Here is a 25,238-nt window from a genome sequence, read left to right as displayed (position 1 = left end):
CCTGAACAGTCAAGTTGAAGGATATAGAAACCTTGCGTACTGATACATAAAGCAATCATATATTTGGCCTCAGAAGTCTGAATGTATATACCAAACATAATATACAACTATCCGAAGCTTGTAACTAGTTGGGGTGTATTTTTAAGTACATATATGGATTCAGAATCATATATATAGTAGTATATTAGATTTAAGTAAGTACATTAGTATATACATGGATTAAATGGATTTCTATGGACGGATGATAATTTTAATATTGGAATAGGACATATATATATCGCTGTGACGGCAAATATTCATATAAGTGTATATATATGGGGACTGAAATAGTTATGTTTGCACACGGTAATAGGTTGATACTAGAACTAATACATGGAGAACTTGAATAAAATTATCATTCACTAAAACTATGTACGGGTATGTATATGTTTTGTCACTTGACGCCGATGCGTGGGGATTGGTGTATCTGCAGGCAGGTTTCGTCCAGAAATAGATCAAGTGTCAGAATGTGCGACGATACACACCAGCCTACAAACTCAGCCGCACATGCACTAGTGAAAATATATTAGAATGAGTGCAGGATACGGAAAATTATTTTCTTTTTAGTTACCATGCGTACAAGTAGTAAGTGGTGAAGGAGTTTTCCTTGGTTATATCTCTATAATCAGCCTTTACAGTCACAAATAAAAATGGCCCCAGTTGCCCTCTCGTCTAATTGGCTTAAGCTTCTTCAGAAGAACAAGAATGCCAGGAAGGAGTCCAAGAAAGGTTCCAAGAAAGACTTCACGGACCCCAAATCAAATTCCAAGGTCACCAAGAAAGCCAAAAAGCCTAAAGCCAAGGCCTTATCTTCAACCAAAGCTCCAAAGGAGGATGTTAAATCAAAGATAGAAACAGAGATAGACCTTCCAAGGAACAATATTTCTGAGATTGATGCCACTGCTGTCTCCAACTCTGCCCTTGGGTCCATTTTGTGGCAGAAGGAGACTAACATCTCTGCTGAGGACTTGAAGAAGCAATTCACCCTTGCTCCGCAAAGCTTTTCTGGTCGCAAGACCGAAGCTGGCAAATACTTGTCTATGGATTGTGAGTTCGTGGGTATCGGCCCTGAGGGAAAAGAATCCGCCTTGGCCAGGGTGTCGATTGTTAACTTCTACGGCCATGTCATTTACGACACCTTCGTCAAGCCAAGAGAAAAGGTTACCGACTGGAGAACTTGGGTCAGTGGTGTCACGCCTCGTCACATGAAAATTGCTGTTTCATTCCAAGAGGCCCAGAAGAAGTCTGCAGACCTCCTTAATAACAAGGTATTGGTTGGGCATGCTATCCAGCATGACTTGGATGCTTTGTTTTTGAGCCACCCGAAGGCTTTGATCAGAGACACATCTAAACACCCAGAATACAGAAAGCTTGCCATGGGTAAAACTCCATCCTTAAAGAAGTTGACGAAAGAAATTTTAGGCTTGGAGATCCAAGGCGGTGAGCATTCTTCGGTCGAAGATGCCAGAGCTACCATGATGCTATATAGACTCCAGCGTGCCGAGTTCGAAAAGATCCAAAGAAACTTTGGCAAGGCCTAGGCTGCTAATAGATAAAACTGTACATTAAACTAGATACGAGCAGTAGGGCTATTCTTTGGTCATCTCCGATTCACACTGGCGCAAAAAGTCAGTTAATGCGTCGTTTCTTCTCGTGACCATGTATAGATCCGATGGGTTAATGATCTTCCGCCCGCCGTGTTGGGCAAAGGATTCCAAGTCCTCTCCAAGCGTGATAGCTTGTAGATATACTAATTCAACTAGCGACGCAATGAATCTCGGGGTGGATGTCAATGCCGGGTCAGTGGCTTTTAACTCTTCATCGATAAGCTTGGACACGGTTAGGTAAATGGAAGCTTTGATTTGCTAATTCGGTGGGGTTAGTATCTCCAATGGGAAGTGCTGTCCCGGGTGTTACTTGAAACAGCGAAATACCACACTTACGGACGCCACATTGTTATTTTCATCATCTACCTCTTTCATAATCGGATGCTCATGTGGGGGGAAGGTTAGATTACGGTTGAAGCAATAGGTTGCAGACTCGGTTGTGTTGTGTGTTTGCTAATATAAAAACGCGTCTGTCTAATTACGAACGCGGCGCGCGCGAAAATTTGGGACTGGTAGCTTTTGACCGGCGATAGTTAAACCAGATAGGATTTCAACATACCAGTTTAGGCACATTATTGATTTTAAGCCAACCATTTAGGCTTATAACCCCACTCTACCTGTCCCGCTACTATTAGTACTTTTATGAAACCTGAGCACTAAATTTATCAAGCATGCTTAACAACCTTAGAGTAAACTTTCTTCCTCAATAGCTTCTACGTAAAACCACGTCACCCCCAAACTCAACTTGAAGGGATTTTGTTCCAAGTTATCAACATTGGAAGTAGTGACCTCGAATTTGTGAATACTCACTATGGTTGCCAACAACCAGTCGCGGTTAGACAAGCTGAAGCTGCCATCGTTTTTCAAAAAGTGATGCGGTGCCCCAACGTTGAACGCGGCCCACGGCTGGACAACCACCGTATCATGCATAGCTGCCAGCTCATCCTGCTCGCGTGTAGGTAAAAACATGACCAAGTCCCCTGCCTTGAAATCCTTAATAGAAAGCTTGGAAGAATAGTCTGCTAGAGTCAGCTGAACCTCTTGCTTTGTGGTTTTAATCTCCTTCTGCAACTTTTTGGCCAAAGTCTCCACGTCACCAAACCGTTTTGTAATAGATTTTCTAAGAAGATCGCTGTCCTCAAAGGTCACCGAGCGAATGAATTTCTGGAAGCTAGCTTCCATAAGCTGTGGCAGGTAAACCTTGATGTATTTCAGGGCTTCGGAAACAACGGACAAGTCAGAATCTGGCAACGGTGACTCTGTTTCGGACGATTGTTTCTGTGTGAGTGGTACAGCTTCAATCAATGGAAACCAATTTAGATGGTTTGCCGCTTCGGATACAAACGTGGTAGAGGGCCTGTCCCCACCCTCGGCGTCAGCTTTCCCTTTGTTCTTTAAACCCTTCACCCTGATGACGGTAGGGATGGAATCTTTCATGACAAGAAGCAACCCGATGTTCTCCAAGATTAAACACGAGTCAGTAAAGGTTTTGAATAAAAGACGGGTCAAGATATCAGCTTTCAGGAAACAGTCAACAATTACCGACTTCATACCCTTCATAATAGAAATATGCTGAGAGCAAAGGTTTCGAAATAAAGTGACTTGCTCGGAATCCGTTTTATGCTGCAACTGCAAGCTCTTGATTTCTCTCTCCAATGCCAACTTCTCACCAGTCGATCTCTCTTCAGCAGCGGCGATTCGGGACAACAAGTCGTTTTTTGTTCCCTCCTCCAGAGCATACAGAGCATTTATCTTTGCCATCTGATCGACCAACACGGATTTTTCAAACATCAACGCATTTATCTTTTGCGTATCTTCAATCTTCGCAGCCTCAAACGTGGCACGCAACTCTTCCACCGCACTGGTATCTTTTTGAGCTAACCTCTGCTCCAACCTTTTTATTTGGCCGTCTTTTGAGCGAAGTTTATCCTCTAGATCGTTCCTGGCAGTGAGGATTTGGTCAAATTTCTCTCTCTCTTGCTTCAAAGCCTCGTCTAGTTTTCCTTCGGAAACCTTGTACTCACTCAACGTCTGGGCCATCTTCTCCATCCGCTGCAGCATTTCCTCATTCCTCGCCAACACTTTAGATAACATTTCTTGGGATTGAGCAATATCTCTTTTCCACTTGATGTTCTCCAAATGTTTATCGATGTTGGTGGAGTCATACACCTTAGACGGGACTGACGGGGTATCGGTTTTAAGAGTAAGGAACAACGAGTCACCGGGATTACTCGAAGAGTTGAAAGTGTGGCGTCGTGAGAGTAGCGATTGATCAAGCTTTGGATTTTTAACTCCCGTCTTGGCCGTCATCGATGCACCATCAAACAAAAGTGACTGGCGCTCCAGTGAATCGATCCACGTGGGTTTCGCCTCCTTTGGGGCGCTCTTTCCCATGGGGTACTTGTTCAAATTTTGCTGGTGTAACAAGCTCTCCAACTTATTGATCCTTGATTTTAAGCCCTTCACGAACTCACTATCGCCCTCGGCAGTCATGTCTTTCTCCTCCAACCCTAGCGTTTTGGCGTCTAGATCGGCCAACGCCTTCTCCAACACTGAAACGACATCTGTGTTCTCCACAAGCGACGAGACTTGGGTAGATACACTCTCCTCCTTCAATAGCTCAATATACCGCAACACATGGTCTCGAGTGATTTCGAGGAATTCGCCATTCAGGTTGAACAGACTGCTCCGGGTGATGGTGAGGTCCACGTTAAGAAGATCGTCGTCTTTATTGAAATCATTGAGGTTCAAGAACTCCAAAATCACACCAAACCTTTCACACCATTTCTTCCTGAACTCTCGCTCCTGGTCGTTAACCACCGCAAAGTTCTCGGCGGTATTCAATGTTTTACCCTTCAACATACCGTGCCACTCCTTCCTTCTCACCGACTCAATCATAAAGAAACCGTAGATAAGCGGCATGTCCACCACATGGGACAACGCCTTCTCCGAGACATTCAATTCGCTAATGAACGCCTGCACTGATTTCAACGAATCACGCACCTGGACAATCTTAAGCTGAGAATTGGAGATTAAGGATAGGATTTCCACAGATTTCACCAAAAACTCCTCCTTGAATTTCATTAATTTGAGCAAACTGTTGTATAGCTGGGATGCAGACTGAGAAATTTTGGCAACATGCTGGGTCTTGTGTATCCTGAAGATGGTTTCAATCTCGGCATCGTTTAAATGCTGAATATTCTTGTAGTCAACCTGCATGGCTTCTACCAGTCGTGACAATGTCGTAAGGTGGTCGGTAGTGATCTGCTGGAAATTCCGAAAGTTTTTGATCGACTCATTTCTCAACGACTCGTTTTTCCTGTCGATGGTGTGCTTATCCTTATCATTGGCATCGATTTGTTGCTTCAAGGCCTTGAAGGAGCCATTCAACGAAGAGTATAGCCGTGTGATGTCTTGGGCGGCCCGGTTGAGCTCCGATTCGTTGAGCAAATCAGCCAAAGTCGTAGCGGGCGAAGACGCGGCTTGCCACTTGGCATCGAGCTTGATTCGTTTTAACGTCTGGTAGTGCTGATGCCACCCCTGGGCCAAGGAGTACTGCTGGCTCTTCTGAATCCCTTCCCTCTTTTTGGAAAAGTCGTTCTCAATGTCCAGACAGAAGTTGCCGTAGTACTGAAAAATGACATTCAAGGCCTTGAACAAGGTGTTGACCTCGTTGATTTTGAGCGTGACAGCCTCGTTGATTAACTTGCAGTCGCGGAGTACGGCTGCAGACCATCCACTATTCATCACCAACTTGCTCTGAAGCTGTCTGGGGGCCAGGTCAGTCAATTCTGAATCTAACAACGGAGAGTCAGAGGGGCGGATTGAAACTAGCTCCGCATTGTCTTCTTGGATTTCACGTAAAACGGTCGCGACTTGTGTCTTTTGATGATCGGGAGAGAAGAGGCGTTTGTCAAAGGCGTAAACCTCGGGACCTTCGCTCAACATTTGGAACTTGAACCTCACGCCAAACGGCGCCAACAAGAAGAGGCTGGCTTTCGGGATTCGCAAGTTTTCTTGGACCCATAGTTTGAAGACATCCAAATTGACAAATTGGTGGGGGTTCACCAGGAATGTGATGCCGGTGTGGGCGTTCACGATGTTCATCGTTACCGCATAACTCATACTGGGTTTGTGTGCAGATGGGAGGCAAAAGAGCGGGGTCTGGCGGAATGATAAGAGGATTCGGCCTGGGTGGGATATTTTCCTTTGATTTTGGAATGGTCGTCAGCCCCTTTCTGATATGCGATACGGTAGATGTTACAGTGTGTGGAAAGATGAGAAAGGGGGCGTGCAACTAGGTGGCATCACACGATGAAATGCGATAGGCTGTGGCGTATCGCACATGTGCGATTGTACAGTTGCCATCCTGCACCTAAGAAGCGTTTTTTTTTCTTTGCGGCTCCCTGTCAAACGCCACAGCCTTACACGTCGAGGCTGAAGGCCGAAAGGGGATGCGGCTGGTGAAAAGTGTGAGTCTTTAATATGAGCTAGCCAAGCAGAATGGGATACACGGGAAGACGGAAGGATACAGCTTCCTACGCAACGTGTCCCACATACGGAATAGCAGGGTACATCTATAATACACAACAAGCTATGCCCAGGGTTGAATACAGAAAGCATGATCCGGCAAATGAAGCGGAGTTTGAAACGGTCAAGTTGTTGGTGGACCTGGGATTATCCGAGCCGTACTCGATCTACGTGTACCGCTTCTTCTTGACGAACTGGCCCGACTTGTGCTATCTAGCCACGGATGCCGACCAGGATGGGAAGGTTATCGGTGCCATCATCTGCAAAGTGGAGCCCCACCGCGAAGTCAGGATTAGGGGATATATTGGGATGTTGGTAGTCGACCCATCATACCGAAAACAGGGCATCGCCGCCAAACTCATTGGCGTGGCACTCGACGAAATGACCATCGAGCACAAGGCGGACGAAATCATGCTTGAAGCTGAGGTCTGCAACGGTGCTGCTATAGCGTTATATGAGAAGTTTGGGTTCATGAGATGGAAGAGATTACACCGCTACTACTTGAACCAGCACGATGCGTTTAGGTTGGTGTTACCCTTGACCGAGAAGAGTGTCACCCGGATTGCCTTTTTACCGCTATTGGAGTGCGCATAGCCGTTACACCTATATAGCGTAATAGGGGTAAAAAAAAAGAAGTTGCATACAGACGATTCGTCGAAATATTTCAAAGAGAAAATAGATATTAGTAAAAGCAGATAGTCACGAGGAGACCTAATATACAGAAGTGAAAGCAAACAGAGGAGAAAAGGCTGAACGGATCAGATTTACTCTTCTTCGTCAAACTTTGGAGCCAAGTAGAATCTCAAGTAACCGGATGGCAACTTGTACTCGAACAAAGCTGGGACCTTGTCGGCGATCTTGATGGTGACGCTTTCGGCCAAATTGGTGGCCTTGATGATGTCACTCAAGTACTTCAACCCGAAGGTCAAGTTGACCGGCTTTTTTAAGGAAACCTTGACGGAGTTTTCTGGCTTCTCCAAGTCGGTGAATGGCTTGACAACCACGGAACCACTCCCGATGTCACCCTCACTGAGGAACTTGACGGTGTCCTTGGTGACCAAGATCCCCAAGGATTCAGACAAGTTCTTCAAGTCACGGACAATCTTGGCAAACTCACCGGCTGGCATGGTGATGACAGAGTCGTAGTCCATGTCATCAATCTTCAAGAATTCATTATCGATGTCCATCAACTTCAAGGAGTACTCAGAAATACGTTCTCTGTTCTTGTCCTCAAACACAACGAGCACGGTGTCTGGAGAGTCTTCAGCGATCAAGGTCAAAAAGTCCTCGTTGTTACCGCACTTGATCATCTTACTGAACGAGCTCAAGTCGACACCAAGGGTGATGTTGCGGTCACATCTGTAGTCGGTAAAGGCTTCTTCACCGATCAACAAGGAAACCAAAAGGACACGGGAGTCATCAACGGCCTGCAAAGTGATACCCTTTTCGGTACAGTTAAAGTTACACAACTGGACACAGTCCTTGATCGCGTCAATAATCTTCTTCAACAAGGAAGCTTCGTCGAATTTACCTTCAAGCATTGTGTATATACGGAGGAGGAGTTAAAAGGTGGAGAGAAAGAGTTACTCAAATGTGCAGAGGTGAGAAGAAGAATAAATAGGGAGAGGCGGGGCAAGCGAAAGTTCCAAAGTCTGAACGAACCAGACGCGTCGACGAACCAGACGCGTCGACAGTCTGGCGTGTTTGCCACAAAAAAGTGGCACGCGTCGCCAGAGAGGTTTTTTTTGCGTGAAACGCGACCCCTCCCCGAAAAGCACGTGCATCGACCTCTTCCCGGAGTGTAACCAGCTACACTCCAACCACCTTTAGCTTACAAAAGATTTGTGGGTTTAAAATAGTAATAAAGAATAGTTATACAACACGCGAATTGAGTCAAATAAGAAACAGATCGACAATAAGAAAAGTAGTAGACGTAGAGCCATGGCTAGAATAGTAGTATACACACTGCTTCCATCATGGAATTAACAGAAAGAGGAATAAGTCAAGAGAGAAAGGACAGGGATAAACAAACAGCAAGCAACAGAGGTAGAAAACAGCGCGCAATATCAAATTAGCATTGTTCACATCATCAAGTTGTTTTGGCAACCGATACAGCTACCTTGGGGTTCAAAATAGTCCCTCCCCTTTCTCAAGAGAACGAAAAGAAACACCGCAAGTATTAATGTTATGAGAGACTCATACAGAAATATTTATAAGGCCTCCTCGTTCTTCTTGATGTATTCAGCCTTTTGGACCTCGTATCTCTTCTTGTCCTTCTCAGCTTTTTGGTCGTATGGGGTCTTGTCTTCAGGAGTCAACGACTTCCACTTTTCACCCAACAACTTACCCAATTGACCGAAGGTCACACCTGGGTTTTCGGCACGGACGATGTCTCTGTTTTCGTTAGCGAAAAACATGTAAGCGGACAACGATCTCTTTGGAGCGTTTGGGTCTAGAGCGTGTTAGTAACAAGTTTCGGGGTGCGCGAAAGTTGTTTACATTTGCATGTCAACAACCAACAGCAACAACATACCCTTCTTCTTTCTTGGTCTAGTTCTTTCAGCCATTTTAAATTTTTGGATAACTAATTGTTAATGGTTAGTAAAAGATAAAGATTGGTTAAAAATATTGGGAAGAAGAGGAAAAAAAAGTGGGCGGGAGGGCGAGTGAGTGCGGACACAGTGGGACTGCGTACTATATAAAGGCTGGGAGGCAGAGAGCGAAAAACTGGGAGCGAGGCCTTATTGGGGGTGGGATTCCACCGCGTTTGTTTTTGTTTTTCACGGACAAACCTTGCAGGCTGCATGTAAGAGCAAGGCAGATAGTGCAGAACTGGCGTTTCTCGCAGTGTAGAGCGCACAGAATGAGACACATGCCTTAATGTATGGCTGGGAGATTTTCGCACTCCCGCTTTTCGCACTGTTTTCCTCCGCGCCGCTTTCTTGCACTGTAGGCTCCCTCTAAATCTTCAAAACAGGGAGCGTGCCCACTTTTTTTTGGGATTCAGGAGAGCTGGAATCCATCAATATTTCGGAAATAGAGGCAGAGATCCAATATCGATCCGATTAAACGATTGGAGGGCATAGGAGGTTTCCAGTTTGGCTCGTTGAAGTTGGTTCTTGGTGGATAGGCTCTCATGCAGTCTGCATGAAATATGTCTCTATCGTAGAACCCACCTTCAAGCAAAACAAACCATAGCAAACTTGGCGAATGCCAAATATATTATACTGGTGTTCACCTTCAGCAGCTCTCCGGATACCCAACACTTTTTTATGGTTTTTTTTGCAAATGTGTGAAAGTGGTACATACTAAGTGGTTTGTTAGTGGTACTGTATGTCTGGGGGAGACAGGGTGCTATGCGTAACGATGTACAAATTTAAGTAGGGAAAACAGCGTACAGAATGTTGTTAGTAGCTAACAAAAGGTTAGGGAGGTGGGTGTGTGAGTAGTAAGTAGTAGCAAAATCAGTATGGGTGCAGAGTCAAAATCGACATAGTTTCGCGAAAATCACATGCACCATCCGGCCTTCCTGCATGCATCCCAATGCGGAACATTGTGCGGCGTCACTGAGAGCCGGTGCAAGTGGCTCAACTAAAGTATTAATTTGGTTGGCTCAGATTTCTCTCATGAATCAAAAGACAATGGCGGTTTGCTTCAACTGCCGGGGATATATATATATATATATATATAAAGGTGTACTGTTTGACATAAGTGCACCCGAAAAGTTTCTATTGTTAAGCCCAAACTCGAAGGTGTTCTAGTCTATACTTAGATCTGATCCCCCGGGACAGCCAATGACGCACCTTTAACTATTCATATCGCTCGAGCCAGTTTCCAGACCGTATACACAATATTATCCCGTACCTTACATCAAATCTTAATATCTTGCAGAGCTGGCATAGATCAAAGCTCGTATTTTGATACTCTTTCCAGCATGAGGTTAAGCCCTAAACCTCCATATCTTCAGCGTAAGCTCGTCGGCTCACCCTCAAAGCAGCTTGTTCAATCAAGAATTTCAACCTCTTCTTCCTGCTCGTCAAGTTTCGTCTTCTTCAATGGAGTTTCCAACGTTGTTTTCTCTTCTTCCTCGTGCTTTCTCTTAACACTTGACCCGTTGGTAATCATAAGATCATCATCATCATCCTCATCAGCGATAACAACCACGTCTCCGTCAAGCTCAGGTGTTGGAACTGGGTGCTCCTCTTCCGGCTCAGCTCTTGGAGTTGCCTTCTTCTCGCCGATGACCAAGTCAGGTAGCTGGATAGCGTTGTCAGCCTCGAGCACCTCAATATACAACTCGATGCTCTCCAACTCGTCATCCTCATCATTCACCTGAATGACCTCCCCAGTAACAAACCCCAACTGGTGCAAGGTATTATCCAAGGAGTCGTCAAAGTCGCAGTCGTAGATAAGCTTGCTCTTTCCCAAGACAAGGGAGATTTCAGCATAGCCGTACTTCGTTTTCAAAGCCCCTACCAAGTCAGATAGCACCAATTCCTGCGTGGCCCCGACCCTCATGATCCCACGGGTGATGGAACAGGACGGGCATTTAGGTGAGCCAGAAGCTAGCGTAGAGGTAATAACAAACTTGTTTGCGGCCGTTGAGGTGAAAATCATGCGAGATTTTTCCACGGTGTCGTTGCCAAAAATGTTTAACGATTGCAACGCCGAAAAGCCAGCAATGATTGCATTGGTGGTGGCAATTGCTGGAATGATGTTTCCCGCAATCTGCTTCAAGTCAAACTTGGTCTGGATCGGAATCAGGAAGATGAACGACCGGATATTGGAGGCTGCGGTGACGAAGTTCAATGTGTCCTCGTCATCCTTGTCAAACGACACAAACGTCTCCTTCCCGGAGTTGATTCGCGCCTGCAACCGCAGAATGGAAGCCATCAACACGTGTAAATTCTCAGCAACACTCCACTGTGTGGTCTCTTCGTCAATGATCGCAGGAGATACCTGACCCAATTCCACTTCGTATGCTTCAAACCGGAACGGCTCAGGCTTTGTACGTGTCTTCCATAACGCGTCAATCAACAAGAGCCGCTCAATGTCGACGCGAAAGATTTTGTCGACAATTTCGTGAACAAAGTCGCTCTGCGCAATCTTAGCCTTCAATTCTGCAAGCTCGTTCGTTTCCTTGAGCAAGGTTGCAATTTCCGATGCGTTATCGCTCTCTTTTGACAAGTCGGCTGCCGATAGCTCCTGTGCCTCGTCATTGAACAACTGCGCGAAGAGAAAGTCCTTGGCCCACGTGATGCAATGCACTGGTTTCGACGGCGTGGAACGAATCGTACACACGGGGAAGGTCTTGGGGGTCTCCTTAACGGTGCAATCAAAACACTCGGTCCGGTACGGGAAGATCGGCTGCACTTGGCCGTTGAACCCAGTGGTGCCCGATTCCATCATCAGCTTGCGCAAAAAGAGGCAGATGCGGTTGACGTACGCCCGTGCTTCGATGTTGTCCAACGCGTTAAAAACAATGGAAAACTGGTCGAACCACTCCAATGTGAAAAGCTTTGCGTCCATGATACTCCCGTGGTATGACACCAATTGCGTGCCGTGGAAGTTGAACGGCTGGACCGCATTGACCACCGTCAACGACTTGGATTTGTCAATGTCCCTGTGTCTGAACAAAAACTGGCGGTTCAAGTTCGACAAACTGATCGTGTCCAAGTCCACGATGTGGATCTCGCCGTAGCCCATGAGAATTAAGTCTTTGAGCAACTCGCACCCGATCCCGCCCGCGCCTACCATCAACACTTTCGCCTAGAGGGTCAGTAACAGAGTTTAAGGTAGAGGTTAAGAATATTTACCGAGTGGATGGTGCTTTGGGAGACCAAAACCTTGTTGATATATGTATCTTTAGTCATTATTGGGATATGGGCAGTTGCAATGTCTTGGGCAAATCACGCTTATAAATTTATGGAACAGCGTAACGAAGGACATATCACGTGATGCATAAGATATCCATGGTTTAGCTGGGAACGTCTATCCCCGATGTTACGAAGAGCTTCAAGTGGATTTGAGTTGGCTGCTAATGGTAAGAAGAGGGATAAAAAGCCTTAAAAGGCTCGATGTGTTAGTGCTTATCCGTTGTTTGGAGTTTTACGGTGTTATGGAGACGGTTTTCCTCGGGGGTCTTGTTGTACGTGTACACCGCCGGAACTCGTGAATTATAAGCCAATATGAACGATTGCGGGAAAATTTCTCGAAGATCATCGTCGGTGGGTTTGTATATTTGGGTGGTTTTACTACAATAATGTTTTATTCGTTATCCTGTGACTTTTTGAGAGCACTAGAACCTTACGCTGGTGTACCTTAGTCCTTTACTATGACTGAATTATACTAAGGAGTGGGCTTGACGAAAATTCAAACTGAAAGCACATGTTTTTTTAAAAAAAAAATTCTCATTTGAAGCAGAATAATCTCTATATAAACTTTCAACATTCTCTTTTGCATAAGTATACATAAGACTAATCTCATAGTATTAAGCCAATGTGCCTTTACTGTATTTCCTTCCCCATGTTTTGATTCCTCACATTGCTATATCACGTGTGTTTGCACGTGATTCTTCCCATGAACACGTACATCTATTTTGGCGCGGCTACAGTATCAGCTTCAACCCCTCTCTCTTCCTCAGCAAACAACACAATGGCTAACAAATACTCTGTCATCTTACCGACCTACAACGAAAAGAGAAACTTGCCAATTATCATCTACTTGTTGGCCAAGACCTTCAAGGAAAATAAGTTGGACTGGGAGGTGATCATCGTGGATGACGCTTCGCCAGATGGCACCCAGGATGTTGCCAAGCAATTGATTAAATTGTACGGCGCGGAGCACATTCAGTTGAAGCCAAGAGCTGGAAAGTTGGGGCTCGGGACTGCCTATGTTCACGGGTTGAACTACGTTACGGGTAACTTTGTCATCATCATGGACGCTGACTTCTCGCACCATCCGACCGCCATTCCGCAGTTCATTGCCTTGCAGAAGGAGCAGGACTTTGACATTGTCACCGGCACCAGATACGCCGGCGACGGTGGGGTCTACGGTTGGGACTTGAAGAGAAAGTTGGTCTCCAGAGGTGCCAACTTCTTGGCCTCCATCACCTTGAGACCAAATGTCAGTGACTTGACCGGCTCCTTCAGATTGTACAAAAAGGACGTGTTGGCCAAGATCATCTCTGTTACCAAGTCCAAGGGCTACGTATTCCAAATGGAGATGATGGTCAGGGCCAGATCCTTGGGCTTCACCATCGGCGAGGTTCCGATCTCCTTTGTTGACAGATTGTACGGTGAAAGTAAGTTGGGTGGCGATGAAATCGTTGGTTACTTGAAGGGTGTCTGGAACTTGTTCACCTCTGTTTAAGGGACGCTCGAAGTGCTCCATGACATTTTGAAATATATGTGTGTCGTTTGAAATGAAGAAGTGTAACCGTAGTTAAGGTGCTGCAGGTGTCTCGCTCTGAATGAGGCTATAGGTGCCCCATCCTACGTGATTCTATATGACGGGGGACACTGATAGTGTATCAACCTCTGTAACAAGTCTAAAGACTGATGCAAAGCTTTACCAGTCGGTCCATATAAAGGCCGACTGGCCGCCTCTCTATATCTAGTTCATATCTAATGACCAATTCTACTCGGCTATCTCATTACCTACGTAGATATACTATAGTAGTATTGGTCGTCTACAGGCGGATTTAGTAAGGCTGAAATATAGCCATAGGCTAGGCCGTTACATAGAATACTCTCTATACACCTTACCGAGCCAATGCTCAGCCTACACTCTGACAAACCGTAATGATAAATATATATCCATACCAAGAACCGAGATATTCCGTCCTATCTATACCCATGAAATGACTTTGATACTATGATAGCTCGTGCTACACACTCGCTCTTGCGCGCTCTACTTGTCGGCCTTGCGCGCGCGCTGCTGCGCCATGCCGAGCGGCAACGCCGACAACTGCTGGGACAAATTGTCAATGTCCAAGTGAGGAAGCGGCGCCTGGGAACCCGAGTACTGGGCACTGAGCAGGTGCAACGGTGAGCCGTTGTACTGCGGGTAGCTTTGGGTCGCCTGACTATAGCCCTGTGGGTACTGGCGCTGGAAGCTGGTCAACAAGCTGTCGGGGGTATGCGAGCCGCTGTGGGAGGCGGGCGCGGTGTGCCCCGTCCCTTGCATGTACTGGGGCTGGGTGGCTGCGCTGCTCAGCGGCGCCGTGACACGTGGCGCGCCACACCGCAAACAGCACACGTTCTTGGCAAAGTTGTGGTACGCACAGCTTTCGTTGGCGCATTTCCAGTCACCCGCTCGGAATGGTACCGACGATATGCCGCGTGTGTAATTGCCCTGCGGTGTGTGCGTAGGGGTTGCCGCGTGGGTGTTGGTGTACCCATACATCGACTCCTGGACCGCCGCGGCCGACGCCGCGGGGAAGGAGCAACGGAAACACGCGGTACGGCGCTGGAAGTTGGAGAAGCCACAAGACGGGCACGTCCAGTCACCCGGCCTCGGTCTGTTCTTTGATGGCGGGAACGGAGTGAGAATATCTTGCGCACGGTCCAAGACACGCGCGCTGGATGGCTGTACCTCGACCGCGCGATCGTTAAGCGCGCGCCCGTTCATTGCAAGCGCCTCAGCAGCCTCCTCGTGTGTTGCAAACACGGCAAAGCCGGAGCCGGTGCTTTTGTGTTGCTCGGGCGTCTTCAACGTCCAGAACGCGATGGGGCGGCCACCGTACTGGGTGAACCAGCTCTCGAGCTCTGACTGCGTGGTGTCGTGCGGCAAGTTACTCATGTAGAGGATTTTAGAGCGCTCTGCGAGGAACGCCTTGACGTCTGCGCGCGCGTCGTAGGGGCGTGTGAGCACGTCCGCCCGGTCCTCGGGCGAGGTTCGCTTCGCCGCCAACGCGGCCACTGCGCGCGCCACGGTTGCGGCGGCGGCCTGCGCGCGTCTGGGCGCGGCTGTCGTCTCCGGCTCCACCTCCAACGCCGTGCAGATGTTCGTCAAAGACGACGGTGAGTACGACAACGACTCCGGGTGGTGGGCCTGCCACTTCGCATACTCCTTCTGCAAGTCGTACGCGCGCGCATGCTGCAAGTACGGTGGCAACACAACCGCCTTGTCGCGAGCCTCGCGCGGAAGCTGCACGCGAATATCCCACGCGTGGAACGCCACCAATGCGAAGCTGAGGTTGTGCGCGAGCACGCGCTCACGCACGCACTGATCGAGTTTCAGCACGGCCTCCTTGAAGGTCCCGGCCGCGCGCACGTGTTCCCAAGTAAGCGATGTCAAGCTGGTGCAGAGCGGCGTGATGGGCGTGTTGACAGGCTTCACGAGCACCGAATCACGATGGAGCTCCACGAGCGTCGTTGCGTCCACGAGCACCCACGCAAGCTCAATGATCTCCGCAGAATCGCGCGTCACATACACCGCATGCTCGTCACAGGTCGTGGCGATATGAAGAGCCACGTAGACGTCGCACATGTTGTATGGGAGTGTGTGGTGAAGAAGTGGAGCTCTGGGAAACCAGTTCCTAAATTTTCAGTTCAACCAGTTTTTCGTGGGCGCGCGAACATATATCCTGTACATAAGGAACCGAGATGGTTACTGGATGAAAAGTCTGCTAGTTTACTTTTGTAAGTATAGTTATATATTATACTCTCGAGATCATTTTTTGGTATTAATCTGGAAACTTCAGATTGTAGACTTCAGTCTTGTTCGAGCGCGTTACACCTTCCAATTATGATTATTCAGGGGCACCCGCCTTGATACTCTCCAAAGTAGGACTGTCTCATGGCTAGGATGATGCCACTTGGCATCTGCCAAGCTACAGAACGGCTTTCTTTCTGGTGTTGTTCCACCGGTGTATTCATATTTGAATAGACCGGTACAACTAAGGATGCCCGGTACTTCACAACCATTGCATGGCTGTACTATAGAGACCCAATTTTTACCGTTCTAACTTTCCATTAAGGTATTGGACAAGGGTCTATTATAAGCGGAAAATGAAATGGTGCAGACTAGATACCCTTTTTCATATCCCCCGAATACTCTCGTGTCTCATCATTTAGCTGGCTTAATTGGTCCGTCAGAGAAGTAGCTACATGCTTCACCTTGGCTCGGAGCTCCAGACAGATCTGAGTATAATCTGAATGGTTCTCTACGGAGTTTACATTCACAATTTATCACTAGACCATATTAACCGTTGATGAGTGATACCGATTGGGTAAAAGGAAATTCCCAAAAAAAAAAAAAAAAGAAAAGAAAAAAATACAAGTAATCATCTAGATATTCATTCCCTCTGAAAAGTGAATTGTCGGGCCTCCCTATTTTTTCACGTGACCGTGTACCTGCGCGCCTGCACGCGCGGCTCAATATCAAATTGTTTACCAGTCCCATGGGTTCATCAACCACATCTTCCCCATCTACTCCTCCTCACTTCCTATCACTCATCCATGAAAGACGACGATACGGTCCCGGGAATGTACCCCAAGACCGACCAGCGCGTATTTGCCGCGCAGTTGATTGTGTGCACAGTGCTCGGCACGGCTTCCTTCGTAGCATTCTGCTGCTTCCGCGCGCGCTGGCCGCGCTTCTACGCGGTGCGCACGCTCCGCAAAAGTGGCCTCCGTGCGTTGCCCCCAGGCTTATTCCATTGGATAAAGGCGCTCTATGCAATCTCTGACGACGAGATCTTGCGTGGCTGCGGCTTGGATGCGTTTGTATATCTCGGCTTCTTCCGCATGGCTATCCGGATCTTTGGTGTATGCACCGTTCTCGCCATCACCGTCATCAGTCCCATTAGGCTCTATTACACGGGGCAATACGACAAGGATGGAGTCCTTAGAAGCATCAGATGGCGCGGTGAGGACCCTGACCCCGATCCTGAGATGGCGCCGTATCTCTGGATGTATCCCGTCTTCACGTACATTTTCACCCTCCTGACGCTCTTTTTCTTGTTTCAACAAACCCAGACGGTGGTTTCGACCCGCCAGCGCTACCTTGGCGCGCAGAACTCCATCACTGACCGCACAATCTCGCTCCACGGAATTCCCACAGGTTTGAGCAACGCGCTGGCACTCCAAAGACTCCTTGAGGATTTGGGCATCGGGCGTGTGCGCGATGTAAAGCTCTGTTACGACTGGAGCGCGCTCCGTGCGTTATTCGCTCGCCGCGCGCGGCTCACGCGCGCGCTCGAAGAGGCGTACGCCGCGTATTTGGGCTTGCACGTGGATTTAGATTCCGGAATCCCGGCCGTCATGGTAGCCCAGCTCCCTCCATCCGTCAGTCACAGCACCACCGACTTACCGATCCACCTCAGTGAAACCGAAAGCCCCTCTACCAACCCCCGCCCCCGGGTGAAGCTCGGCCGATTCGGCCGTTTTGGACTTGGCCCATCCGTCGACTCCATCGACTTTTATTCACAACAGCTCGCGGAGATCGACGCCAAAATCGAGCGCATGCGCGAAGCGAACGAGTTCCGTCTTGGAGGTTGCGCGTTCGTGACGATGGACTCGGTCGCGTCCGCACAGATGGCCGCGCAGGCGGTTTTGGACCCGCGCGCATACAACCTCATTGCACGCCTCGCGCCCGCGCCCACAGATGTGAAATGGGAGAACCTCTGTGTCCCACCTGGCCAGAAGTTCGTGCGCCGCTACCTCATCACCTTCCTTATTGCCATTCTGTCGGTCGCGTTGTTCTTTCCCGTTGCGTATCTCTCGACGTTGATCAACGTAAAGACCATCTCGCGCTTCTGGCCTGCCTTGGGAAAGGCCATCTCCGATAGCAAATGGGCCACCACGTTCGTCACGGGGATCCTTCCGCCGTACCTTTTCACCTTAATGAACGTGTGTGTTCCATATTTCTACGCTTACCTTTCCACCCTCCAGGGCTACCGCTCCAAAGGCGACGTAGAGCTCTCAACCATCGCAAAAAACTTCTTCTACATCTTCTTCAACCTCTTTCTCGTCTTCACCTTGGCTGGTACCGCCTCTAACTACTGGTCGCTCCTCTCAGACACGACCCAGATCGCGTACCAGCTCGCGCAATCGATCAAGAAGATGTCGCTCTTTTATGCGAATTTGATCCTTCTCCAGGGTGTGGGCATGTTCCCCTTCCGCTTGCTCCAGGCGGGCGACATCTTCCTCTTCAACGCAAACCGCTTATTCCGCTGTTCAACCCCGCGAGACTACCGTGATGTCTACTACAAGCCGCCGGTGTTTGACTTCGGCTTGCTCCTCCCGCAGCCCATGCTCATTCTCATCATCACACTCATCTATTCCGTCATCCTGACCAAGATTGTTGCCAGCGGTCTTGCCTACTTTGTGCTCGGCTACTTCACCTACAAGTACCAGTTGATGTACTCCATGGTCCACACCCAGCACAGCACGGGTAAAGTCTGGCCCTTGATTTTCCGAAGGGTTTGTCTCGGGCTCGTCTTGTTCCAGCTCACCATGGTGGGCACGCTAGCGCTCGAGAAGGCATTTGTCCTTGCGGGGATCGTGATTCCGTTGGTTGTTCTCACTTTCATTGCTGTATACTCCTTCCAGACCCATTACCTCCCACTCAGCTCGTTCATTGCGTTGCGGTCGATCCAAGACGGTCATTTCTCTGTCGTGGGCGACATGCTTGCAGGGGAGTCGTCATCATCGAGCGTAGATGGGGAAGCGGCCGGTGCAAAGAGCTCTCAGCCGGGCCTGCTAAACGGTGTCGAACCCATTCTGTCGATTTACAATGCTACCGGGCGCTCCACACCCCCCGAAGGGCCGACAAATCCGTCCAATTGCGGTACTAATGAACTTTCCTATCAGCCAAATCTGACAAATGACAATATGGGGCGTTACGCCTCAGTTGTGCCTACCTGGCCACCCCAGGAAGACCTGCCGGCGCCGGAAGATGTTGATGTCACCATTTTAGATGGTGATTTCGTGGTACCTGCGCCGCGCTTAGTCAGTAAGCAGTCGCGCATCCGCAAGCGGCGCAGCACCGTCGACGAGGAACGCGACCAGTTTCTCGACTACACCTACCCGTACTTGGTTGACCATCTCGACGGCCCGTGGTTGGGCTTCGAGGGTGACTACGTCACCACGATCAACTACCACTCGCGCGACGGTGACGGCGACTTCGACACCATCACCAAGAAGAAGCACATGGTGTCGGAATGGGAGTAAAGTGCCAGTACTGCCTAATCACTATGTACCTTAACTATCTGTTCCGTATACGTGAATGTTATTGTTAGGGGAGGGGGCCTTGTAAGGAACGTACTGGGCCTCGCAGATATGCAGAGACAGCTTCTGGAACACGCATAAACTTCGTGATTGGATAGCGGTCCTTGCACGGGGACCCTGATCCCCGGAGATCTGGTCACACATACACTCCCCAAGCCAAATATCTGGACGACGTGCATACCAAACAACAAACATAAACACGGGTTAGCATCCAATTGCATATTAGCGCTTAACGCGGATGCAGCCTCGCATGCCTTAAGTCTGCATATGCGTCTCAGAGTCCTCGTCTAGTGGTGTTAATCCATAATAGTATCAGTTTAAGCAGAAAATGCTTGGTTTTCTGTACCGTACATATGTCGAGCACTAGTGGCATGATGCAGTCTACACCTTGCCAGTCCTGGGGGGGAGGGGGGCCATGTTTATGATCATGACACAGGCACCCACCCAGGCGCGGGCCTATTTCGACCGATATCGGCCTAAGTCTGGGGCATTGTCTGAAGGCTTCATATCTTACACCCCCCCCCCGGAGGAGAGAATTTAGCATTAGGTATTCATACTATTCTGAATTTGCCCAAGTATCCATATCATGCAGTCGTGAGATTATGGGCTCCCCAGTAATTCTCTACTTTCTAGATTTCTTCTTGTGGGCCTTGGTTTTCCATATCTTGGAGATCTCCTTCAACTTTACCGTCTTTTCTTTCTTGTCAACAACATAACTTGGTCTCTCTTCATTGTAATCGCAGTCGAGATCTAATCTCAGACAGCTCATGCAACTAGGCTTTTGTTCGTCACACTTGAGGTGGCGGATACGACAAACCCAACAGCCTTTCTTGGAACGCGGCAACGTGGCAACCCGCTTGCGGTTGGCCAAAGGCTTCAAGTGGAAATCTTGTTGGAAACCTGACATACCTGCCATGTTAAACTCGGCAGAGCCCTGGCCGTTGTTTGGCATGTACTGAAGTGAGTCAGGAGCGTAGCCTAAAATCTTGCCATTCGCCTCGACTTGGTACGCAGCCTGGTGGTTCAAGTAGCGAGGTACTTGAGTACTAAGATAGGCCTGATGCTGCGTATCTGGATGGGCCATGCCTCTATGTACACTAGAATTCAAAGGTTCTGAGATGGTCATCGGAGCTTGCGATTGCGGGACGAAATAGGATAACGGCTGAAACCCTTCATTGGTGCCAAGAGCGGTTTGGTCCATGCCCTGTGGCTTGGGGGCGCTCATGGATTCAGATCTGGGGATCCATTGCTGTTCAGGCATGAATCCGATTTGTTGGTTCACCGGGCTCATCTTCATGTCGCTATTCTGGTATTGATAAAATTTGGGCTTGTTCCGGCCATCAGGGGTTAACGCATTCATATTAGGGTTCATGTTGAATGAATAGTTTGCCGAACTAGCCCCGTTGAGGGGGGGTGGCCTGTTTTGGGCCATCAGAAGCTGTTGAAGACTGGGATTTAGTGGATACAGCTCCTGGGACGGCGCAAGAACTTGGCTTCCACCAGGATACCCTTCCAACTGGTAGTTATTTAGGATCTGACTACCGGCATTGAATGGCACTTGAGAGGGGAACTGCTGCGGTAGTGGCAAGGTTGGATAGAGGATATTGGGACCTCCGTGGCCTTGTTCTTGCACTTGCTGCTGGTAGGACATTTGGCTTCTGGCACTAAGGGTATCTTTAGACAGGACGCTTATGGATGCTATGTGAACAGCGCTGCAGAGCAATTGGTGATAAAGGGTATACTTCTTGTGCTTCTGGTTTACAGTTGTAGAAGAGAAAGACTGTGAATCTCTACGGCAAGGAATGGGAATCAAAGATAGTAGCTGGTGAGTGTGTGAAACGGGAACCCGGACGCCATGCTACTTTCTGCATCTGCGGATTTGATCTGAATTATATAAGCCTTAGAGTTTTTGCGACGAAAACAAGGGATCTATCCCAGCCATGCCTAACCGGTGCATGCAATGAGATACGTCCAACATAAAATTTAAAGGGAATGCAGACCCCCCTGTAGGGAAGAATACCTTGACGCAGGTTCCGCAGTGCTTCAGCCTAGGTTGTCTGGGTAGCATGCATATTTTGAGAATGGAGCTTGGCTAGTCCTTTGGGGAATGTGTAAATATCTCTCATGTTTTGACCTGTTTCCCCCAATTGCATGCCTAATGCCTCGCCAACTCGTAGGGCATTTATGATAAGACGTCGGTTGAGACAGCAAACCTTAAACAATCTAGGGTTGCAGGCCTGATGTGCATATCACCGCATGCAAAGATGCCCTCGTCTAGATAACACGCATAAAAATACGCCTTAGTCTATAAAAATATGCAGATTCCACGCAGAAGGCCACGCCTCTGCGTCGTCCAGAGAAGAGGAAAGGCAAGATTGAGGGCACTGATGACATGGCTACAGAAGCACAATGCATTATCATATGTAGCGAGATTAAACTTACATGCTGGCCCTCAAACTATTGCCTGATAATTGCTCTTGACGATGTTCTTTAGGCTATATTCCACACGAGGCGTCACGGCATGTCTCTTGATTGCATGCATTCCCCAAGATGCCTGGCCGAGATGAGAGTCAGCTCGTAGCCATCAGTCTAGAACCCGAAAATCGCTGAACTCCCCCAAACCACGTAATCAAAACAAGGACTATGGCAGGAATGTGCCCAGACTGCAGCTCGCTGTCCTATGCGTAGTAAGCTACTTGGCATTTCTTGACAAATGTGATACCGGGTGCCACGCCGCTAAGAATCAACATTACGTGGCTCCTATAGAAATGTGCCAGATGCCCTGGTCGGCTGTAGAGTACTTGACGATGGAAACCCCCCACACAGGCTTCGAAATTGGCACTATTGCCGTGGAGGAATTTTTTTCTCATGCATGGAAGGCTCAGGTGCCGTCACCTCTACCCAAGGCTAGCGCGTGGCATTTTCAGATGAATCGCCGGTTACGGAGATTTCTACTGCATCAAATTCTTCCATGACGGCTATCTTAAGCAATGGAATACCCGTGTAAAAAGTGAATGACAATCGCCCAGCTACACGATGTGTAGCAACCGCACAGATCCTTGTTATCGATGTAGGACTAGGGTCTGTGACGGAGCGGAATGTACATTTTATTTGCCTTTCCCCGGCGCCTGGAAACTAGAAATCCCAAGCGGATACGCTGCAGCTCTGAGACCTTAAATGATTTTTTCCATACGATTGAATCTCTAGCTCCCGAAGGCACAGGCGCTACACGGCCCGCGAAATAAGGTTCTCGTAAACCCCCAGATCCTTAGTCCAGGTGGGCAGTGTCAGGATGCCGGGAGATTCCCGATTCCTCGAATGCGCATAGTCAGGCCATGAGTTCTTAGATGCATCGTAAGCGTATTTCAAGTTCCAAACTTCGATCCCGCATTGGTCCTGCTGGCAACGACTCTAAGATTACTTGCGGGGCTGATTTCCATGGCACGAGTTGCACTGTCTGGCTCGGAATCATGCGACTACGTACGCCAGAAATACGCATGGACGTGCGTGCCGAGGCTTAACCAGCTGGCATTTAGGCGTGTCAGCTAGATGCTCTATATGCGAGAATCCCAACTACATGATACCTTGTTTCACTTTCCCTGGGTAAACAATGTCGTACACGTGCTTTCAGGCAGTAGTGTAAGGATTTGGAGAAGGTCAGCACGCCCCTATGCACTCCTCAAGCTGGCTCTGCATACGCACACTCAGTACACGTTGTAGTCTCAGAGGACGTTGCGCTGATTGCTCAGGCCGTGAATCTAAAGGCGGTTTATACTAAGACTCGAAAAGAGATCCATTGAAACCCAATCAGGTGAGACCACCAGACTCCCTTTCTGCAACTATTTCTCTAACCACTAACCAGCTGGTCACATGATACACGACAATGCCCTTAAGTAAGACGTATTTTTGTTAGGGCTTTGAACGAAAGTCGCCGGGTAACTGCGAGAACGCGAAAATTTTCTAACGCCTGGGCTGGTGTAGAGGACGCGTCTGCAGTATAAAAAAATACGTCTTCCCTAGCCTTTTTGTTCTTTTTAGTCTTTTTTCCTTTCCTCACATATTTTCACTTCCGGAGTACCAGCGCAGCTTGTTATGCTCTATCTTGCCATGTGCAAAAATGGCTGGAAGGAGAACAATATCCTCCCATCATTATATAATCTGACCTTCAGGAATGGGGTTCAACGGGATGAGGAAAGAAGGCTTCGGCCTTCTCACTTCTTCTTGGGTTCGTTTATTCGCATCTAAGTGTCAGTTCGCGTGATGGATACATTTCATATATAGTTTAGCGGTAATATGTTTTGCAGCTGGGCTTCTGCTTAGGCTATAGGCTCGCTATTTCCCATTGACATATTCATCTACGCGAAGGTCATGCGTCAAGGGGTAAACTGAAACTGCTCAGACTCATTCGTTGCGCCAAATTTTGTCTCCAAGTTTTCGAAAGCTACAAGTGGTCTGGAAACGGCACGCCTAGTCATGGTGTTACTCCGGCTGTAAATTGGAAGTTTGATGGACTCCGCGTAATCGCTTGTGCGAAGCATACGCTCTCTACTCCTGGGTATCCGTAGGCGTTCTCTTGACCATGTACCTGATTTCTTGCCCAAGGGATGTTCTGCACTAATGCATACAGTAGCAGCTCCATTACCTTAGGGACATCATTTATTACAAAAAGGGGCATGTTTCCAGCCATGATTATTCCTAACGTTGGCGGTCGCTGACTGGCTAAGGATCATTTCCAAAGGTGGGTTCCTTGAGATTCTGTACAACCGTTTACGCTATATATGGGAACGTGAAACACTGTAAGTGGTATGAGCTTGGACAAGAATATAAATATATCTATAGGGTAAACGCAAACGCATCCATTCTTTTTACCAGCTTCTGCTAATAAAACACGAAAAATAAGTCCTGGGTTCATGCTAAATGTTCAAACAGTCGGCGATAATGGCTTCTCTTGATTCGTAGCATGCACAAAAATTAACAAAATCATAGTCAAAAATTTCGGATATGGCTTCTACAGTATAATTGGGTATGCATTATATGTATAGGATACATTATGAGAGTGATACACAACCATAGGGTCACAATTGTAGACTAGTCTAGGGCCGTTGGCATATTAGGCCAAGTTGCCATTACGTGACCCGATAGCGGGGAACGATTTGCAACGGAAAATTAGAGCACAGCTTTTCCGCGATCCTATTTATCCAACATATCATTTAAGTCTTCGATTAAATGGATTATCCTGAGGTTCATGACTAATCGTGGTTTTCTTACTTGCTTTTTATATTGATATATAATACATTTTGGCAAGTATGCATAGACATACAAATGTATATATACATGATACAAAAAGCTGCATTGAATATATCATGTATATATACATAAAAATACGCATTGAGGATTGTTTTCTAAATTGTAGCATACTTTTTAACTAGATATGGGTTATAATTTCGTATATATAAGGGAGTTTGAGAATTGATATCTACACTAGTTGCACCATAGATTTCTCTTGCTCAATGTAGACTCAAAACATTTAGTTTTTCGTGGCGGTTTACTATCTCGTTCGCCTTCGCACGGGTGCATTTTGGGTAGGGTAACAAATACAGGTGGCGTTTGTCAAGTTTGTGAAGGTGGCGCTGCTGACGAAATTTTAGCTCTCTTACACTGAAGTTTAAACTTGGCTCAGGCGATTTATTATCTAGGGTTTAGAAATCTAATTGTACCATATTTGTATTTGATAAGCAATATATTATCTGAAAACGAGTGGTAGAGCAAGCAGTAGTAATTACCCGCTTGTCCCCCCCTTAAGCATCAATAAAACTCATAAAGAAAC

The 25,238-nt window shown here is 47.8% G+C and overlaps 11 protein-coding genes across 11 annotated transcripts; 4 read left to right on the top strand and 7 right to left on the bottom strand.

Annotated features, from left to right (window-relative positions):
- Positions 1-689: 689 nt before the first annotated feature.
- On the top strand, positions 690-1,580 carry BABINDRAFT_170405 (putative 3'-5' exonuclease; the record flags this gene model as incomplete). Its single annotated transcript, XM_019130739.1, has 2 exons — positions 690-944; positions 981-1,580. 2 exons carry the CDS (start codon positions 690-692, stop codon positions 1,578-1,580), a joined length of 855 nt encoding a protein of 284 aa, XP_018987048.1.
- Positions 1,574-2,175, bottom strand: BABINDRAFT_110730 (uncharacterized protein). The gene is made up of 2 exons (XM_019126833.1): positions 1,983-2,175; positions 1,574-1,904 (listed from the first exon to the last, which is right to left on the bottom strand). The coding sequence occupies exons 1-2, from the start codon at positions 2,019-2,021 to the stop codon at positions 1,629-1,631; spliced, it is 315 nt and encodes a 104-aa protein (XP_018987047.1). The 5' UTR covers positions 2,022-2,175; the 3' UTR covers positions 1,574-1,628.
- A 155-nt stretch (positions 2,176-2,330) lies between these two features.
- BABINDRAFT_32944 (autophagy protein) lies at positions 2,331-5,771 on the bottom strand (the record flags this gene model as incomplete). The annotated part of the gene is made up of 2 exons (XM_019131610.1): positions 2,331-3,826; positions 3,869-5,771. 2 exons carry the CDS (start codon positions 5,769-5,771, stop codon positions 2,331-2,333), a joined length of 3,399 nt encoding a protein of 1,132 aa, XP_018987046.1.
- A 329-nt stretch (positions 5,772-6,100) lies between these two features.
- BABINDRAFT_170404 (peptide alpha-N-acetyltransferase) lies at positions 6,101-6,770 on the top strand (the record flags this gene model as incomplete). The annotated part of the gene is made up of 2 exons (XM_019130738.1): positions 6,101-6,116; positions 6,241-6,770. The coding sequence occupies 2 exons, from the start codon at positions 6,101-6,103 to the stop codon at positions 6,768-6,770; spliced, it is 546 nt and encodes a 181-aa protein (XP_018987045.1).
- Positions 6,771-6,940: 170 nt separating this feature from the next.
- On the bottom strand, positions 6,941-7,717 carry POL30 (proliferating cell nuclear antigen; the record flags this gene model as incomplete). The annotated part of the gene is made up of 1 exon (XM_019131616.1): positions 6,941-7,717. One exon carries the CDS (start codon positions 7,715-7,717, stop codon positions 6,941-6,943), a length of 777 nt encoding a protein of 258 aa, XP_018987044.1.
- A 669-nt stretch (positions 7,718-8,386) lies between these two features.
- On the bottom strand, positions 8,387-8,743 carry NHP6A (high-mobility group nucleosome-binding protein; the record flags this gene model as incomplete). Its single annotated transcript, XM_019132416.1, has 2 exons — positions 8,387-8,628; positions 8,710-8,743. 2 exons carry the CDS (start codon positions 8,741-8,743, stop codon positions 8,387-8,389), a joined length of 276 nt encoding a protein of 91 aa, XP_018987043.1.
- A 1,435-nt stretch (positions 8,744-10,178) lies between these two features.
- Positions 10,179-12,049, bottom strand: UBA2 (E1 ubiquitin-activating protein; the record flags this gene model as incomplete). Its single annotated transcript, XM_019130737.1, has 2 exons — positions 10,179-11,945; positions 12,017-12,049. 2 exons carry the CDS (start codon positions 12,047-12,049, stop codon positions 10,179-10,181), a joined length of 1,800 nt encoding a protein of 599 aa, XP_018987042.1.
- Positions 12,050-12,817: 768 nt separating this feature from the next.
- DPM1 (dolichyl-phosphate beta-D-mannosyltransferase) lies at positions 12,818-13,823 on the top strand. Its single transcript, XM_019127983.1, has one exon. It carries the CDS (start codon positions 12,831-12,833, stop codon positions 13,545-13,547), a length of 717 nt encoding a protein of 238 aa, XP_018987041.1. The 5' UTR covers positions 12,818-12,830; the 3' UTR covers positions 13,548-13,823.
- Positions 13,824-13,973: 150 nt separating this feature from the next.
- NRP1 (Nrp1p) lies at positions 13,974-15,684 on the bottom strand. The gene has a single exon (XM_019127982.1). The coding sequence runs from the start codon at positions 15,666-15,668 to the stop codon at positions 14,088-14,090; it is 1,581 nt and encodes a 526-aa protein (XP_018987040.1). The 5' UTR covers positions 15,669-15,684; the 3' UTR covers positions 13,974-14,087.
- A 982-nt stretch (positions 15,685-16,666) lies between these two features.
- Positions 16,667-19,354, top strand: BABINDRAFT_170398 (uncharacterized protein; the record flags this gene model as incomplete). The annotated part of the gene is made up of 3 exons (XM_019130736.1): positions 16,667-17,446; positions 17,615-18,857; positions 19,134-19,354. The coding sequence occupies 3 exons, from the start codon at positions 16,667-16,669 to the stop codon at positions 19,352-19,354; spliced, it is 2,244 nt and encodes a 747-aa protein (XP_018987039.1).
- A 679-nt stretch (positions 19,355-20,033) lies between these two features.
- Positions 20,034-21,062, bottom strand: BABINDRAFT_6370 (Zn(II)2Cys6 transcription factor domain-containing protein; the record flags this gene model as incomplete). Its single annotated transcript, XM_019132415.1, has 1 exon — positions 20,034-21,062. The coding sequence occupies one exon, from the start codon at positions 21,060-21,062 to the stop codon at positions 20,034-20,036; it is 1,029 nt and encodes a 342-aa protein (XP_018987038.1).
- Positions 21,063-25,238: the final 4,176 nt, after the last annotated feature.

This window comes from Babjeviella inositovora (assembly GCF_001661335.1).
Source record: "Babjeviella inositovora NRRL Y-12698 unplaced genomic scaffold BABINscaffold_2, whole genome shotgun sequence".
NCBI classification, from domain to species: domain Eukaryota; kingdom Fungi; phylum Ascomycota; class Pichiomycetes; order Serinales; genus Babjeviella; species Babjeviella inositovora.
This window is presented reverse-complemented; position numbering and strand designations above follow the sequence as displayed.